At 32.7% G+C, this 18,773-nt stretch overlaps 1 protein-coding gene across 2 annotated transcripts in view; it reads left to right on the top strand.

The window, feature by feature from the left end:
- METTL25 (methyltransferase like 25) overlaps positions 1-18,773 on the top strand; it is a 94,704-nt gene that overhangs the window by 41,525 nt on the left and 34,406 nt on the right. For both annotated transcript variants that reach the window (XM_011374892.2, XM_011374902.2), the window contains exon 6: positions 15,497-15,591. In XM_011374892.2, coding sequence (XP_011373194.1) covers positions 15,497-15,591 — 95 coding nt within the window. The remainder of the gene's footprint in view (positions 1-15,496; positions 15,592-18,773) is intronic.

Here is an 18,773-nt window from a genome sequence, read left to right on the forward strand (position 1 = left end):
AAAACTAGAACTGAAATTGTACACAAAAGTACTTACTCTTTTTTTCCTCTGGTTAATATTTCTTCTTGGAAAGGTACTGGCTCTTTCTTACAATATACAGTGCTTGCTGATATTTTTCTATTTCTTTCTATTAAATTTCTATCAAAATATTGGTCACAATTCACTGAGTTGATTTCATGACCCATTAATGAGTTGTAGTCAGTGGTGCAATTGTAAATATTTCATGGTTGGCTCTGTCCCTGAATAAAATCCCTAAAATTAGCATTTCCTGATTTCCATGGTGTAAATACACCCAGTGTGGCCAATTTCAAGCTACCAACCTAATGTCATTGAATGCTGAACTGGGAAGACATGACACAGTCAGCCTTATCTGGAGCCAATACAAGCCAGTTTCATCACACCACTGGCTGTAACCCACAGTTTAAAGTAAGTTTATATTTGTTGTAAGTAAGTGAATATGCTCATTTAAGTTGTATATTACCTTATCTATTAAGTATCCCAAACACTGTCTGGTATGTAGCAGATGCTGACTATATATTTGTTGAAAGAATAAGTTGCTTTATTTTGACAAATATAAAAGAATATGTCTCCTTAAGTTTGTTTCCTTTTTGGTCATCCAGTTTTGCCCATAAGAGCTTTAATTTCTCAACTGAACATCACAGGGATTTTTCAGATTCATAATCTTTAGACTGGAAAAGGAAATATTTTATTTCATTTATATATCATGATGCCTACCTATTCATTATTTGAATTTTTTCAAGAATTTTAGCATAAAATAAAATTAACAAATTATAAGTATTTATATCTCAAATAATTCTTTGAAGAAAAAACTTTAAATTATAAATGATTGATTATATTTGAAGTTAATAGTTCTCAATGAATTTTCTTTCAGCCTTTCTATAAATCGTTCATTTTTGATCCAGAATTTGGATATTGGGGCCTGGAAACTTTTTAGCAGCTCCTACAAATTTAAAATCAACCTGAAATTAAAATGAAGACTCTGAAATTGTGAGAACATAAAAGCTGATTTAGTAACAATGTTGGGCATTGAGAAACAAACATTTATTTAACATACACGGTGCTGAAATTTGGGAGACACCCAAGAAACTGTGTCCTCCCCACCCCTACCCCAACTGCCCATTTTGCTAGATACCAGGGATTTCTAGATAAAACGATTTAAAGAAATTTACAACACATGGGAAGACACATAACAAAAGACAGTTGTAATACAGTGTGATAGATACTATATTAGAGTTATGCATGTTACATTGGAAGCTAGAGATAGTGATATCTAAATGCCCAAGGGAGTCTAAGAATACCACTTAAATGAGATGCTTTGACTGACTAGAGTTTTACTTGTTTTCTGCAGTGCTGTAGCCTTGGTTAAATCAGTTAGCCTTTGTGGATTATCTATAAATTAGTGAAAAGAAATAGGTTAGATGATCCTGGAGATCTATTATGATAGACCTAGTATTATGAGGCCTCATAATATGATTCTGTGACTTAAACGTAGCTTTTTGAAACTTGCCTTTTATTTCAACTTAACCTCACCTATATTTATCACAACATTTAGGTTTCATGTTAGTAGTATCTGTTTTTCTTAATTACATTGGCTTTGCATAAACAAATACTCTGCCTTCCTGTGATGTTTTTACATTTGAATGATGTGGAGTTTTTGAAAATCATACTTATAAATCTTTGCCAGTGCAATAATGGCCATGTTGTTTTTCCTAAAGTTTTATATGTTTGGTTTTTAAAAAGTAAAATAATAATTTACAGTAAATGCATATTTAAGTTTTAATTTACTTAACTATCAATATTAACAGTTATTAGCTTGTTCGGTAGTTCAATCAGAAACTATCAGGAGCTCATTTTAGCTTGACCAAGGTATTGGTCCTGTAATCTTCGAGCAGATAAGAAGACTTTACTGTCAGCCTTGTAGATTCAGCTGTTTATAAGCTTTTGTTACAATATCATGTTACTTCTCACTGTTCAATTGGGCTTATGTCTCAGAAAAATTTTTGCCAATTAATATAGGATGAGAATACGGAGATTTCTAAATGTACTTGGCAGTCTTTGCTCAATTACCTCACACAGACAGCTGTATTTGATCTTCAGTCAGTTGTGTCTTCTAGAGTATTGGCACTGATTGACTTATACCAGAGGGCATCTTCTTGCTGCCCAGAAGTAGTTAGAAATAAAGTACTAATACATTTTCTCCTTTATTTCTTTTATTTGCAGCTCATTATTTTTCATGACTAATATAAAGTGGTTTTTGAAGCTCATGCAGATTGCATTTATTCAGGATTTAAAAAGTTCTCCCTGTGCTTATGGTAAATAAAAGAAGTCAAGAATGTAATTAAATCTAAAATAGAAAATTAATATAGTCACTTAAAAGAAGTAGTAAAAAGAAATAGTTTATGCTTCAAATATAAAGTAATATAAGATCAAAGCTGATAGAAATTCTTACCAGAAAATTGACTATCAAACTAATATAAAACAGACTTTTTAAAAAAATTAATTTATTTATTTTAATTTTAATTTTAGTTGGTATGCAATATTATATTAGTTTCATGTGTACAATATAGTGACTTGACATTTATATACCTTACAATATGATAACCACACTAAGTCTAGTAATCATCTGTCACCTTGCAAATTTACCAAAATATTATTGACTATAATCCCCTTTACCTTTTTCACCCATCCCCCTATACCCCTCCCTTCTGGCAATCATCAGTTTGATAGCTGTTTCTGAAAGTCTGGTTTGGTTTTGTTTGTTCGTTTGTTTTGTTTTGTTTTGTTTTTTTGTTTAGATTCCACATATAAGTGTTTGGCTTTCCTCTGTCTGACTTATTAGACTCAGTATAATACCCTCTAGGTTCATCCATGTTGTCACAAATGCAAGATTTCATTCTCTTTTATTGCTAAGGAACATTCCATTGTATATATGTACCACATCTCCTTTATTCGTTCACCTACCAATGGATACCTAGGGTTGTTTCCATATCTTGGCTATTGTGAATAATACCGCAGTGAACATAGGGGTGCATAAATCCTTTCGAATTATTTTAGTTTTCTTTAGGGTAAATACCCAGATTTGCAATCGCCAGGTTATGTGGTAGATCTATTTTTAGTTTTTTGAGATATCTCCATTCTGTTTTCTATAGCGGCTGCCCCAGTTTGCAGTCCCACCAACAGTGCAAGATGGGTTCCCTTTTCTCCACATTCTCAGTAACACATGTTATTTGTTGACTTTTTGATAATAGCCATTGACTGGTGTGAGGTATCTCATTGTGGTATTGATTTACATTTCCCTGGTGCTTAGTGATTTTGAGCATCTTTTTATATGTCTGTTGGCCATCTGTATGTCTTCTTTGGAGAAATGTCTCTTCATGTCCTTTGCCCATTTTTTGAAAACAGGCTTAAAAAACTAATTTACATTCTTCTAGTTTTATATACAAATTTGTATTTGTATTCTTGGGAGCAAATGATCTTGAAAAATATTTTGCTATAAATATAATGTTCTCATGTTTTTCCCTCATGGTAAATAAATTATAAGCAAGTTGTCTAAATTTTTTTTCATCATCAATCTGGCACACTGAACAAAATTTTTATAGGAAATAACATAATTCGTAATATTAAAGACTGTTTCATTGACTTAATATTTTAGATGTTCCATGTGTGTCCTAGGGTAGTCTTAATAAAAGATGATAAAGAGTCTGTAAGAGCAAGCAGAGGAAACTTGTCACACAGAGTGAGAAGTGCCTTTGGGGAGCTGCTGGCACAGTGTTAGTCAGACCAACATAGTGTTTTCTCGTAGCACCCAGACTTTACCATTCTTATAGCCATGCATAAAAATACCAAGACAGTAGTATCTAGACTGATCACATTAAGAAACAATGTTTTAATGTACACATGACTCTATTAAAGTGACATATACATTTTTAACTGAGTGTTTAGTTTCCTTTTTATACATAAGATACTTTACGTATTCCCTTGAGATTGCACATCCAGCTGAACTTTTAACCAAAGGATGGGTGAAATACTAATACATTAATTATATAATGGAACTAGAAGTGAACATGAGAAGCAGAAAAAGGATGTCGTAGATAGGGCCATACCTGGCATGGTCTAGAGAGAAACAAATGAAAAATAATAAATTATTCTTTTACCATTGACTTGACAGCGATGCTCCTTTAGAATATTCTGTGAAGCAAAATATATATATGTATTTATATTGTACTAATATGTATATAATCAGCTAATTAAATTAAAGGTACATTCTGGTGAAGGCAGGAGAGGACCAGTAAGGAGCTCAATCCATATTTATGGAATTAATTAATTAACATTAATGTATGATCATGCTGTGATTTTTTAAAATGTTTTGAATTCTAGGATTTTTCTCTGTTGCCTCCTTTACAACTTGAATCATTGTTGATAGCTACACATAAATTGTATTTATTACCAAAATTTCATACCTATATCTAATAATTTTAATACCTATATCTAATAAGTTACCAAAATTTCATACCTATATCTAATAAGTTACCAAAATTTCATACCTATATCTAATAATTTTAAAGAGAAGAGCAATTTTTCAAATTTATCTACTTTTAAATTATATAGTCATTTATCTTCTGATTGTGTTTAAGTTTATTATATTTATTAATGCTGAAAATTATAGGTCTACTTTATGTAGTTGTTTAATTATCCTTTTAGTTGTAATATATTCAAGAAATCAGTAAGGTATAAATGCTTCAGAAATCTGGACAGTTCAATATAATTTTAATAAATCTTTTATCCTTAGGTAATATTTTGATACCATATACACTTAAGCTTATTTTAAAATATTCTATTTAACTTCTCCTATATTGATTAACATTTATTTTATAATTTTCTCCTCTAACTTTTATAGTTTTTGTTTTATCCAGTTCATAATCTATCTGGATTTATTTTTCTTTATGATATGAGAAATGACTCTAATTATAGAATTTTCTAAATGCTATGTATTAATTAATCCACGCTTTTCCACACTTTTATGATATGACACATGTATCACATAGCATATTTATGGGTTCTCTCCTGTTCTCTTAATCTGTTGATTCCTATAATAATACTATACTGTTTTAATTACTATAGTTTATTGGAAACTTTGAAATCTGGTAGAGCAGGTAGCCCAAAATTCTTATTTTTCAAAATTTTCTTAACTAGCCTCATGCATTTTTTTCTTTCAAATGAGTTTTAGGTAATTATTTATTTATATTTAAAGAGTGACAATTTTACTTCATTGGTCTACCAACTGTAAGACATAAAAATATAATTTTTTTAGAGGCTAGGGTTATGAATGAGTTTCACAAAAGAGAATTTAGCCAGGAAGGGCTTGCTAAACGCAGCACATCCATTGTCGGGCTTACCAGTAGTTTATAATGCAAGTTCATATGAAAAGTTGTAAGACGTGCTTAAAAGGAATGATTTTTAAATTATCTCATTTTCTTTATAATGTTTGGATCATAATAAACATTGCTGAAGATTCAAAGTAAAAGCTGCTTTAGGTGATTTATGTGTTCAATAGGTTTTAGAATCAGATTGTTAAGATCCATTGGAAAAAAAACTGTTAGGATTTTAATTGACATGCATTGAACTTATAGATCATTATGGAGAGAAATGATGCCTTTAAGATGAAAACTTTTCCTCCCTGTAACATAAATTATCTCCGCATTTATTTAGTTGTTGTTTCAGATATTTATGTTAATCTTGCCAGTTTTAGTTTGGTTTATTCCTAAGGATTTTTTTTTCCATTCATATAAGAAATATTTATTTGATACTTGCCACTTATTAGTCATTATCCTAAGTACTAGGGATACAAGATTGAACAAAACAAAACCCCTGTCCTCATCAAGGTTATATTCCAATAAGAAATTCATCAGGCAATAGAAAAATAAATAGATACATAATTTTAAGTTATAAACAGGAGAAAAACTGAACAGGAGAGGAGGATAAGGTATGTGGGGATCAAAGCAAAATCTTCAAAATCACTTACTTTATATATTTTTCCTCTTTTTTATCTATCTTTCAGTAATGGTTTTTGTGGTTTTAAATAAGATAGTATAAAATCCTCTATATATAAAGATATAATGTAAGTTGAAATTATTGATTTAGGTGACAAAACTTTATGTCTCTAAAGGCAAAATACATGCTCATTTCTCAACAAAATTATGTCAGATTTCATTTAGGACTAAAGAAATTTAAAAAGCATATGTTTTCCAGAGTAGAATGAGGACATGTAGATAATCTTGGTTTATCTATGTAATTCTGTTGATTCAGTGTAAGAAAGTTCTGTAGTAGGCACCTAAAGGTATAAGAGAGACACTTTGCTCCCTAATGGAGCTTATGATATAATGAGGAACTAAGAGGGAATTACATAAAACTTTCATGCATAATCTGAGAGTGATATATCATAGCCCATAGATCTTAATCAACTATGAACATGCATTATTGTAAAAAAATGAATGAAAGAAGTAATGAATGATGGATGTATAAATCAAATGCTATTAAGACTAGAAGAGGCAGTCATTTTTCATAACTAAGGGATGAAGGAAAGTTTTCTTTAAAAGGTTACCTTTGGCCTTAATTTAGAAAGATGAATGAGATAGGGAATGATATTTGAAAATTTTGTGGAAAAGAGGCATAGAGGCAGAAACTGTGGTATGTCTTGAGTCAGGCAAGTCCACATGGATATATGGCAGAGAGCAAGGTGGGAGTGAGGGCGATGATATGAAAATATGAAAAATAATAAGAACAAATAAAAATAAATGTTTTCAAAATAAAATATAGCTGGGCGGGGACAGTGAGGACCAGATTGTGAGAACCATGAATGAGGTATGCTGAGGTCTCAGAATATTATTCAGTGGGAGGCAAAATATGCTTCATTCCGTAAAAATATTTTGTGTGTTTAATGCAAAAGAGTTGAATGCTTTCGTCTACATTTCTGAAAAGTTGTATTGTTTTGGCATTATAGAAGATAAATTTAGCATGGAGCTAGATCAGAGACAGGGAGACTAGTTAGGAAGTAGCTATCAAAGTCCAAAGCAAGGATACATTTGATATGAACTGTAGGAAGAAACAATTTACTGGGACTTTTCAGGGATAAAACCAACTCACATAGTGACCAGTGGTGGAGAAATGGGCGGGGGTGGGCAAATAGGGCTAAAGATAGTGGCAAGTTTTTAGCTTGATTGATTATATAGTGACATATCATTATTGGGGTGAGATCAGATTTGTGGACTTATTAGGAAGTGAGTTTGGTTTTGAATATTTTTAATTTTAGAAATGTTCAGCAGTTTATAATTCTTACCTAGAAATCAAGAAAGAAGTTGAAACTGGCGATATGTGGAAATTAAATTTGAAGAAGTAGATGTAATTGCCCAAAAAAGAACTTGAGTTGAGGCAGAAATCTTGTCATAATGTAACAATGAGTACACTAAAGTTTGAAGAGTGGTTAGTGGAAAAGGACTTTGAAGAACCTGTTATCAAACCAAAAGAGAAGCAAGTCTTAACAGAGAATTTTAATAGTATGAAATTTATGAACTGGTCAAATAAAATGATGACCAAGATTGATTCTTTTCATTGTCTTCAAAAGTATTTTAAAGAGAGGCCAGAATCAAATTGTATTAATTCAGTCATACTTTATGCATTGAATAAACATTTGCTTGTATCCTCCTGAGTACCAGGTAATATAAAACGCATAGAGAAATAACTGGGTAGTGCAAAGTAGATGTAAATGTTAATTAAGTTTTTAGAATCATAGACATTATACAATTTTTCAAGAGCTTATTATGTACTACATTGTTTTAAAGCCCTTACTGGATTATTTTATTTAATACTCAAAACAATTGCAGTGGTTTTTCTCTGCAGATAAGGAAACTGAGGTACAGACAAAGTAACTTTCCCCAAATGACACAAAGCTGCTAATTAGGGTAGCCAGTTAAAATAATAAAAACACACATTAATTAATGCTTCCACCAAGCAATGCTAATGAATAGGCTAACAACATAGCAATGCTAATGAAGAAAAAGGGTCAGGGAGCGGGGAGAAAGTTAAAAATTAAATGTGAAATTACCATGAGAGTACTGGATATAAGTTATCACTATGCAGATAATTCCTTATATTAAGCTACTTGTTTTATAAATGTCTGTACCCATTATCATCTATTTCAGCAGGACTTCCTATCTTATTTTTTTCTGTAATAGTAGAAATTCATTTATTCATTCATTCAACAAATATATATTGAGCTTGAGATACATCAGTGAACAAAAGAAACAAATCTTTAGGTACAAGTAGCTTACATTCTGTTCTAGTGGAAATCAGGGTAAGTGTGTGTATGGAGATGTGGACAAACAATAAACGACTTCCTTAAAAAAGGAAGTCAGGGGAAGCCTCATTAAAAGGTGAAATTTCAGCAAAAACTTGAAAAAGGTAATTGAGTTACCAAGTGGACAGCTTGGGAAAGTCATTCCACACAAGAGGAACAATCTGTTGCATTGAACAATATTTGAGGAATAGCAAGAAGCCAGAATGAAGGTGAGGGAAAATAGTAGGAGAGGAGATCAGAGAGATAATAGCTTTGGGTGGAGGGTACCAATCATGTAGAGCTGTGTAGGATATTATAAGTCTTTTACTCTATGTGAAATGGGAATCAGTCAAGGAGTTAACAGTAATCAGGTAATACACATCAATTAAGATAATTTGAAGTGAGTGTTTTTACAAAGGGATATTTACGAAGATTTGGATGAAGGGGAATCGTGGAGGATACTGTAGAAATTGCGGGCTTACCACTGCTTTGTTCAAAGGGATAAGAGAGGAAGAAGTAACTGGAACCTTAAAGGGGAATGACTTAAGAGTTGGCTGGCTTTAGTGGTGACCTTTCGTCAGTAGGAGGCTACCTGTCAGGTGGGTAGCCAGGAATATAGATATTCTGACAACAGCCTTTTCTCTGTCTCCAGTCAGCAGCCAGATGGTATAGGAACCAATTGATATAGTCCATATAAGTCAGCATCCAGAGCGTCAAGAGTAGAAGGCAGAGAGACCATTTAGGAGGTTGTTGCAGGTATCTAGATGAAGGTGGCTCCAACTAGAATGATAGCAGTGAAGGAAGTAAGAAGTGATTGCATTGAAATTTTTAAGGATTTCTAGGAAGATTGGATGTAGGATGTAAGGAAAGAGATTAGTCAAGTGACTGATGAGTAGAAGTTAATTAAGCTAATTGGAGGGGTGATAGGCAGGCACACAACATTCCACAGCTCTAAAATAGGCAAGTGTTTTGCCAGTTTAAAGAACAGAAAGTGGCACAAAAATCTGAAACAGAGAACAAAATGTGTAATGAAGCTGGAGAGGTAGGCACAAGCAGATCATGAAGGAGTTTGTCAGTTATATTAAGGAACAGGGGCTTAGTCTTAAAAGAGGGAAAATCTGAGAAGCAATAAAATGAACCGATGAGGTTTAAATTTGAAGAGATCACTCTGCAGCTTTACGAGGCCTTCACAGTATCCAGGTAGTTTGAGATGGTGGAAGTAGAAAATATGTATGGATTTGAGGAATATTTAAGAGATAAATAGGCATTTCTAAAACAAGCTTAGGATGAGGAAGTGTCAAAATAGGTTTGAATTTTTTGACTTGGGTAAAATGAATAAATGTTGGTACCAGCGTTGAAATAGGAGTTTAAGATCTCTGATTTTGTGTCATTCGGTTATTTAGACTTTGGACATTGATTTGAAAGTGTCAATGAAATATTCATTTGAAGATGGTAGTTAAGCTGTTGTTGATACAGAACCAGATCTTAAAGAAAAGGTTGTAGATATAATTTAGGGATTGTAGTAGGTTGAATACTCCCAAAAAGCCATGTCCACTCAGACCTCAGAATGGGACCTTTTTTGGAAATAAGTTCTTTGCAAATATAATTAGTTAAGATAAGGTCACACTGGATTTGAGTGGATGCTAAATCCAATGATTGGTGTCTTTATAAGGAGAGGACAGAAAGAGACACAGAGGGAAGACAGCCATGTGAAGACAGAGACAGAAACGAGTGATGCAACTACAATCCAAGGATTGCCAGCAACTGCCAAAAGCTAGAGAGGCAAGGAAGGATTCTTCCCTGAGCCTTCAGAGGGAGCATGGCCCAGCTGCTAACTTGATTTCAAACTTCTAGCCTCCAGAACTAGTGAGAGGATACATTTTTGTTGTTTTAAGCCACCCAGTGTGGTAATTTGTTAGAGCAGCCCTAGGAAACTAATACAGGACTCATCAGTATATGTTGAGGTATAGATAAGACCGCGTAGGGAAAGAATATGGTTAGAACAATGGTTGTAAACTGGCTCTCACTTACAGTGAGTTTTCACGGACTAATATTGGGCAATTTAGCCAGTCTTATTATGCCCAAATTGTACTTTAAAAAGCATTAAGACCAAGCAAATGTGATATTTGGTTACCACAAAATTGTTTAATACCTATTATATTCTACCTAGTCACTTCATACATTTGTTTACCAACAAAAGACTTTTGAGTTTATGAGCCTTTGTTCAAAAAAAGTATAAAAGGAAAATTGGGGAGTGGGAGGATTTAGCTTTAGGAACGTTTATTAGACATTGAAAATAGCAAGCCATCAAGGGGATATGAAGAGCATTAGCTCACAATTAAGAGAAAATATTATGGAAGCCAGACAAAAATAATGTTTTCAGGAGGAAGTATCAAAAGCTCCTGAAAATCGTCAGTAAATCAGAAAAATACCTGTTGGGTTTGGTCTAGTAGATGCTCGTGGTGAGGGAAACCAGAGCTGTTGGAGTGACATTTTTAGATATGTGTATTTTAGATTGGTAATGTGTATTTTAGAATGGTAATGTCCATCTTAATACAAAGATGGACAAGAAGACCAAAAGAAAGGGAAAAAGAATTAGTAAGTAGGCATTGCATTTACCTAGTCAAGAGCTAATGAAGATTGAAAATTAAATAAGAGGTATAATTAAAAGGATTTGTATATAAGAACTTGGGAATTAAAGGAGAGAATAATAGAAGAGGGTTTTGAAGTTCAAACTTATTTAGTTAAGTGGGTAATAGTATTATTAACACAAAAAGGAAGAACTAGTGGAATTCCTGTACTTAGGAGATTAATGTGTTTCTAAAGCCAGCAAAGAAGACTAAGAAATGAGATAGAAAGATAAAAACAAGAGATTCATCTCTTCCAAAATTATCATTTAAGGATAGCGTAATAGTGATCCTAGGAGAAAACAACTTGATTCACTGATAAGGGCAGTTAATGCCCAGTTTGATTAGGTTTGAATACGAGTATAGGCATACAGTTAAATAGGAGACTGGTACATAACAATAGAAACAGTGAACTCTGACTTTGATTCAGGGCATAGAAGGGAGCCTCATTCTTCTATGAAGTTAGGATGAAGCTGATGAAACAGATTCCAAAGATAATATTGAACCTGTACTTGAAAGGCTTTGTTTGACTTAGAGGGTATCTTGCCTCTTTATCAGTTGTTTGCACTTATTCTATAGAAAATGAGCAGAGCTGTGAGGCAGCCATAAACTCAACCACAGAGGAAACTGTGGTGCAGATTCAGAAAACTTCAAGGTGATTGTACAACCTTAGGATGTCCAGGAGAGTGAGTCTTGAATGTGGTTTCCTGTAGCTCTGAATCAAGTCTGGTAGTTTCAGTAAACTGTCCTAGGATCTTTAAGTTCTTAGGTGTTTTTGCTAGGAATTCAGAGAGCCGTTTGCATCCAAGACTGCCCTTCTGCTGTCTTTATGTAAGGTTGAAGAAGGACCTCTCTTACAGATTAAGAGTACCACCTATCAGCCTTGTGCTGGTAAAAAGTAGCTTTATGAGCTCTCAGGGAGACTAGAACCTTCCTTCACCCTCATCACTTGCATCAGTACAAGTGAGGGAACATATTTGAAGGAAGACTATCTTTGACTAGCCTCCACATCTCCAATGACGGCCCCATGTGATCACTTTGTGACTGTTCCTTGGCTGGCTTCTTTCCTATATCATCTGAAATCAAGAGGGATCCCAGAAGTCCTATGTCTCTTTGCCTGTATCTTCCCTTTATCACTAGAAATCAATTTTGGGAAGCCCAGAATTCTTTGTTCCCCTGGAAATCTTCCACTCCTCTCTTCCCCATACCACAGCACTCACAGCTTCACTGTCATCTCTCTAGGGACTGATGGGACTAATTTCATCATGCCTTTGATCCCCATTCATGTCAGCCCTCACCAGAACTCCAGGCCTTACAGCTCGTTCCTGATTTTTTGGACTAATCAAATGTATTTCTATGTGTCCTTGGTTCTGACTAGTTTTCTAACTCTCCTCAGTTCTAAAATCCTCTGGAATTCAGTCTTTATTAAAATTACCTCTTTTCTGAAAGTTCTTTATTTTCTTGTCTAATCAAGGCGTATTTCTTTCCTTGGAAAGCACACTTTCCATATACCTCAAACAGTGGAAATTTTTCTGTCTCACATTCCTTGTATGGGGTAATTAGCCTCCACATTGCTCATCTAATGCTATTTGAGCATTCACCCCAAAACTGAATGGCTTATAGCTACAATAATTTTTTTTTTCTCTCAGTTTCTGTGGGTCACGAATTTGGGAGTAACTTGGATGCATGTTTCTTATATTAGATTTTTTCCCCTGGAAATGATATGCCTCTTTCAATATAATGTGTTTTCCAGAATTACTGTTGCACTTTCAATCTGATGTTAAGCAGTAATTTTTTTTTTTCAGTCGAAGTTTTGTTTAGATTTTTCTGGGGGAGGATCTCCCTACTTTTTTTCAGGCAAGTAGAGATCCTTTTTTCTTGGCAGCATAAGGTAAATTACAGAGCAGTGATGGTGCACTAATTATACCCTTCATTACAAATTCATTATTTGTTTGTTATGTGGCATTCTTTTCATATTTCTGCAATAAAGTGACTTTCATCTCTTCTTTTCCAGTGTTACAAGTTTGTTTCATAGGTATTTGGCTGGGAAATTGCTAGCTCATTATTTTAAATTGTAAGATATTTTGATATTATGTTTTTGGAGATTAACTATATCCTGTTGGAAGCTCAGTTTCTTGGTTTATTATTATTATTATTATTATTATTATTATTATTATTATTATTATTATATCTTCTCCTAATATTCTCATGGCTTGCTTCTTCATCTAATTTAAGTCTCTGCTCAAATATCACATCCTCAAAGACTTTTTTATTATTAGGACAGAACTGTTCAATTAGTGTACCTTGTATGCTTTAGGGGTGCTCCTGAGATACTGCTTCCTGCATCCCCTGGGTTTTACCTCAACAGAATCATCATTCGTTTATTCTAGTTTGATGTGCAAATGTTGCCATATTTTGAGAGTGTTTAATTTAAAAAGTTTGAGAAGCATTAAATTAAGATAAAGATTTAGATGCAAAATAGATTCAGACTCAAAGTAACAGTGACAGAAGGATATTTCTCTTTCAATCCAGAGGTAGCTGATTTGAGTTGGTATGGGAACTCTGTACCAGAAAGTCTTCCAAGAATGCAGAATCCTTCTATTGTTCCTCTGCCCTCTGCTGCTGTTGTTTACATGGTCTTAAGTGGCTTGCATGGCCACATTCCAGACAGAGGAGAGATGAAGGAGCGTGGAAATTGTAGGGGAAAGAGAATACCCACTTCCTTTGAGCATATGACTTATAATTTGCACTTGTCAATTCTGCACATATCCCATTTTCCAAAACTTAGTCTTGTAGCTATCCTAGTGGCTGCATGGGAGTTGGGGAATTGCAGCCTGTAATCTGAACAGGTGAATAACCAGCTAATAATTGAGTGCTATGTTACTAAAGGGAACAAGGAGGGAATAAATGGAGAGGAGGATATTGGTTAGCAGTTTTCTTAAATACTGTAAATAAAGTAGCACGACCCATCTCTCTAGCCCTTTACTGTTTACAGTAAGATCTAGGTATTTCTCTTTTTAGTCATAAGAAAAAAAAACTACTTACAGTAGCCCATTCATTTAGCTTTAATCATTTCTCATTTAAATTGTGAAGTCTTCAATAAAACTCAAGCCGTTTCAAGTTATCTTGGAAATAGACAGAGGAAGTAATCCAGGGTCCCTAGGACCTGGATAGGCTTCAAGGGCTCCATGAGTCCTATGCAACTGTAAGTGAAATTGTTTATATAGCTTGGTGGTTAAGAGCAGGGCCTCTGGGTTTAAATTCCAGCTGTGCCATTTGCTAGCTTTGCAGCTTAGGCAATTTACTTAACCTCCCTGTGCTCAGTTTCCCTATCTGAAAAGTGAGAGTAATGATACACCTGCTTCATAGAATTGCTGTGGGGACCAGTTAATACATTTAAAGCACTTATAATAATGCTAACAATATTAAATGCAGTATAAATAGTGGCAGTATTATTATTTATTCTTGGGAGAAGGTTCATATCTTCCATCTGATTATCAGTAGGGTCTATTATAAATCTTAATACCTGAAAGAAACCATTTCCACAGGCTTATGGTCTGCATGAGATTTAAACTTCCTCTATTTTAATCAAAATTCATCTGATCCTTCATAGCACAAAAGTTTATCTTGTGGAATTTACCTCAGTTTTTTTTTAGAGTTTTCTTGTTTTCAAGTTTTTAGTTTTATTTCACTTTTCAACCTAATAGAAATATTTTATTTATCACAGTTTTCTTTTCATTGTTAACATTTTGATAAAATTTAAGCTCTTATTTTCCTGGCTTTAGTTTAAAATAGAAATTGGTTTGTTTTCTTTTTCAAAAACTCTGCAATTTATCTTTTTACATACAGATTTAAACATCAGCAAGTTGCATATGTAACTCTACATGTCAACGGGGCAGCACATATGTTTGATTAAGCAGTTGGTTTTTGTTATTGTTTTCTTGAACCAAAAATGCAATTGAGCCAAATAGAATCACAGCTGAATATATTACAGCCTCTTAATACAATGAAAAGAGAAGAGCCGTACAACTGTTCTTTTTTTGAAAAGTGAACATAGTGGCTAGAAGAAAAAATGCTTCAACATTGTTGGGAATGAATTAATATTGTTCTATAATAAACTGCTAGATCTCATATTTGACAAATCATTTTTTTGGAAAGTCAGATCATCAATAAATGTTCAGTATCTTTACTTAACTGCTGTAGTTACATTGAACATGAAAACTGTTTCTATTTTAAATTGCTTTTGCTAAATCTTAGAGAAATAATTTTTGCAAATTGGTTGGTTTCAAATTGTTGAAGCTTAAACACAAAACAGCTGTCGTAGAGAAAATACTATTTTCATAACATTAATGTGCTTTCAATTAACAGGCTGGAATGAACTGTTAAACATTACCACTTCCACATCGAACTACTGTCTGACTCTCTCAATGACTGATATGCTTTCTTATAGATTATTTACTTTAACTGAAAGAAGAAAATTTTTATCTAAATAATCCATATTTTCCCCTGTCTGCAGAATGTATTCAAGAAAAGTGGGGATTTCCAATGTGCCACTATTTAAAGGAAGAGAGATGGTGTTGTGGTCGTAATGCCAGAATGTCAGCGTGTTTGGTATGATTATATTTTTTGTCAACTAAGAGCTTCATCCAGATGTCTTCGAATGTGTTATTTTTGGCCAGTACTATGCGTTAAATGCCAAATTTTGTAGAACATCATCATTAATGTTTTTGTGCACTGCAAATTATGAGAAAAAAATGACTTTGCCCTTCCAATATTATCCACTCCACATATAATGTGGTAACAATTTATAATTATATTATAATTCTGCATTATAGTACTTAATTTTGTACATATAATTACTTCCGTTATCATATAAAATGTTCCAGCTACCAAGTCTTAAACACAGAATTAGTTCATCTCATTGGTGTGTTTGTGTTTGTTTATAGCGGGTCACTTGATCTCCTAATTTCTTATAAAATGGGAAAGATATTATTAAGCTACCTGGAATATGAAATAATTATCTAATTAAATAAAATCTTTATTGTGCCTGATTTTTCTAGTGTCCTTAGACCTAGAACATGGTCATCTCTATTCTTGGCGCTATATTGGTTTACACAAGAACAGAGGCAAGTTAAATAGTGTATTTTTTTGTCATCGGAAATTTAAAATATAATTGATTAAATTATATGTTTAATGTCCAACCCCAAGATAAATAAATGTTACAGGACCATTATTTCTATGCCAGTAATATAACAATATAAAAAACAGTGTACTAGTGTTCTAGGTCATGTATCCTAGAATTATCTTAGAAATCTATTTGTGTTCAAATAATAATTTCTTTTATAAATGCTTCTAAAATACTTTTCTGCTAATTTATCTTGTTCTTTCATTATATCTGTAAATGATACTTGTTCAAGGTCATGTTAGAATGACAGCTCATTCTTGGAATAACTCAGTTCCTAGAATGCTGGCAAGCCAGGCTTATACTAACCATAGGCAAGAAATTGAAATAGTCCTTTCTAGGGAATCTGACTAGCCTAAGAAGAAAGACCTAAAAATATTGGCATCAGAGATTTAACAATGAAATAGGACAGATCTTCACCTTTATCAAGAGACCCACAATTAATAGTCTGCACTTATGAGCACAATGTTTCTAATCAAGTTTGTGATATCCCCATTTTAATTATCAACAGACAGCCAAGAATCACTAGATGTGTAAGAAAATCTAACTTGAAAGAATACAGACCAGATAAACAAATAGAAAAAAGCAACTTGGAGGAAATTAAATTAAAATTAAATTAAATTAAATTAAAATAAAATAAAATAAAATAAAATAATAAAATAAAATAACTAAATATCCCAAAGAGAGATAAAATATACTATATCCATTAAACAAGAATGCGTGCTATAAAAATAAATACTAAATAACTTAAAAGAGTTTTTGAAAAATAAATTTCAAACTATAGAATTTGTAGACCATACTGCACTTAAGAACTTTCTCTGACCAATGTCCGCTTTCCATGGAATGCCCCTCTCCTTAGCTCCATCCAAATCATCCCAGTTCCTGCTCACCTTGACTTCTTTTTTTTTTTTTTTTGCTAGACTAATCTTGACAAGTATAAAGAACATTTCTTTTCGTCCAGCTTATTTTATTGCCTTTTGCTTCATAACCAATCTGTTCCACAAATATTCAAAGCTTAAGGGTTTTGTTTTGTTTTGTTTTGTTTTGTTTTACCTTTTAGCTGATGTTTTCAGATAAATTGTTAAGGGTTACTAACCAGAAATAAAATTTTAATTAGAATAGTGCAATCTTGTCACCATGCTTTTTTTTTTTTTTTAGTTTGTTATTTTTATTGTATTTATTTATTTTTTAAATTAATTTATTGGGGTAACATTGATTAATACAATTATATAATTTTCAGGTGTACATTATAATTTGACATCTGTATATTCTATTGTGTGTTTACCACCCAAAGTCCAGTTTCTTTCAGCATCTCCCTACCCTCCTATATTTGACTCCCTTAACCTCCTACCTCCTCTCCAACCTCCTACCTCTGGTAAGTCAGCATACTTGAAGCCAGACAAAACTGCAAAATATTTTAGGTTACAGTGAAATGAACACTTGGTATATTTTCTTCATTATCCTTATTTACTGGCCAAGAAGAATGTTAATGTTTTAAGAAACTTCTTATCACCTATCTATATTTTATTATGTTATTAAAGCTATTATTTGTATTTCTAAAATAAACGCATCAGCAACACATACCAAAAATAGCCCTGTGTGTTATATACTTTTATTGACACCAAATAATTTATTTTTTAAAATTAATAAATAATAATTTATTATTAAGAACTTGTTTGATTCTTTATTTAGTTCAATCTCTTAGCAAAAGCCATAACAAAAATCTAATCTGAAATTAGTACAAGGCTATAAATGAAAACTCATTGTTTTCTTCAGTAATAAACTCATTCTGGGCCTGTTGATCTTTAATATAAAAATTATATAATAACTGCCTCCTGTATTCGTAACACTCCGGCTCTGGATGTTCAGCAAAAGTGTCCTTCAAGTCGATGGGAAAATTACGTATTTTCTAAAATAATTTCTATGAAGCAAATTTTCATACAATGAACTCTTCTTCCACTGAATTTACATGATGTGAAGCATGAGAAGTAAATCAGAGTTCAAAGATCAGGTTTACGTTCCTGCTCAACTGCTGACTAGCTATGTAACTTCAGGCAAGTTACTTCACCTTGTCAGTGACCTTGTGCATCTGCAAAAATTGCATTTACACAAGATATTTTCTAAGCTATCCTTCAATTTTAAAAGTATATGATTCAGCTATATCTAAAAAGTAGCATTTATGAAAACAGGTCTGAAGCAAATATGGGTATTTTAAATTTGAGTAGGAAGTATATGCAGATCCATCAGGTTTCGCTACTTTATGTTTGAATATTTTTAATTTAAAAATTTTTAAAGAAAATGTCAGTTAAAATATTAGATTACATCTAATCTAATTTAGATATGAAACTATGTGAGCCTCGAAATGTGTGTCTAAAAAAATAAAAGTTTCAGAAGGCTATATTCCATATTTAAATTATGATAAATCTGTCATGTATATCTTTTATATATTAGATTAAGAGTATTCATTAGAAATATTAGGAAATATTTTTGTAAAAATGTTTTAGATCTTAAGTAAATGTAAATGTAAAATCAGCTACGTATAAAATTGCAAAAATATGTATTACTTTCTCTTCTACCTGGCACTTGATCCTATGTGAATTTGATTTGAATT

This window comes from Pteropus vampyrus, unplaced genomic scaffold, assembly GCF_000151845.1.
Source record: "Pteropus vampyrus isolate Shadow unplaced genomic scaffold, Pvam_2.0 Scaffold9, whole genome shotgun sequence".
Lineage (NCBI taxonomy): Eukaryota > Metazoa > Chordata > Mammalia > Chiroptera > Pteropodidae > Pteropus > Pteropus vampyrus.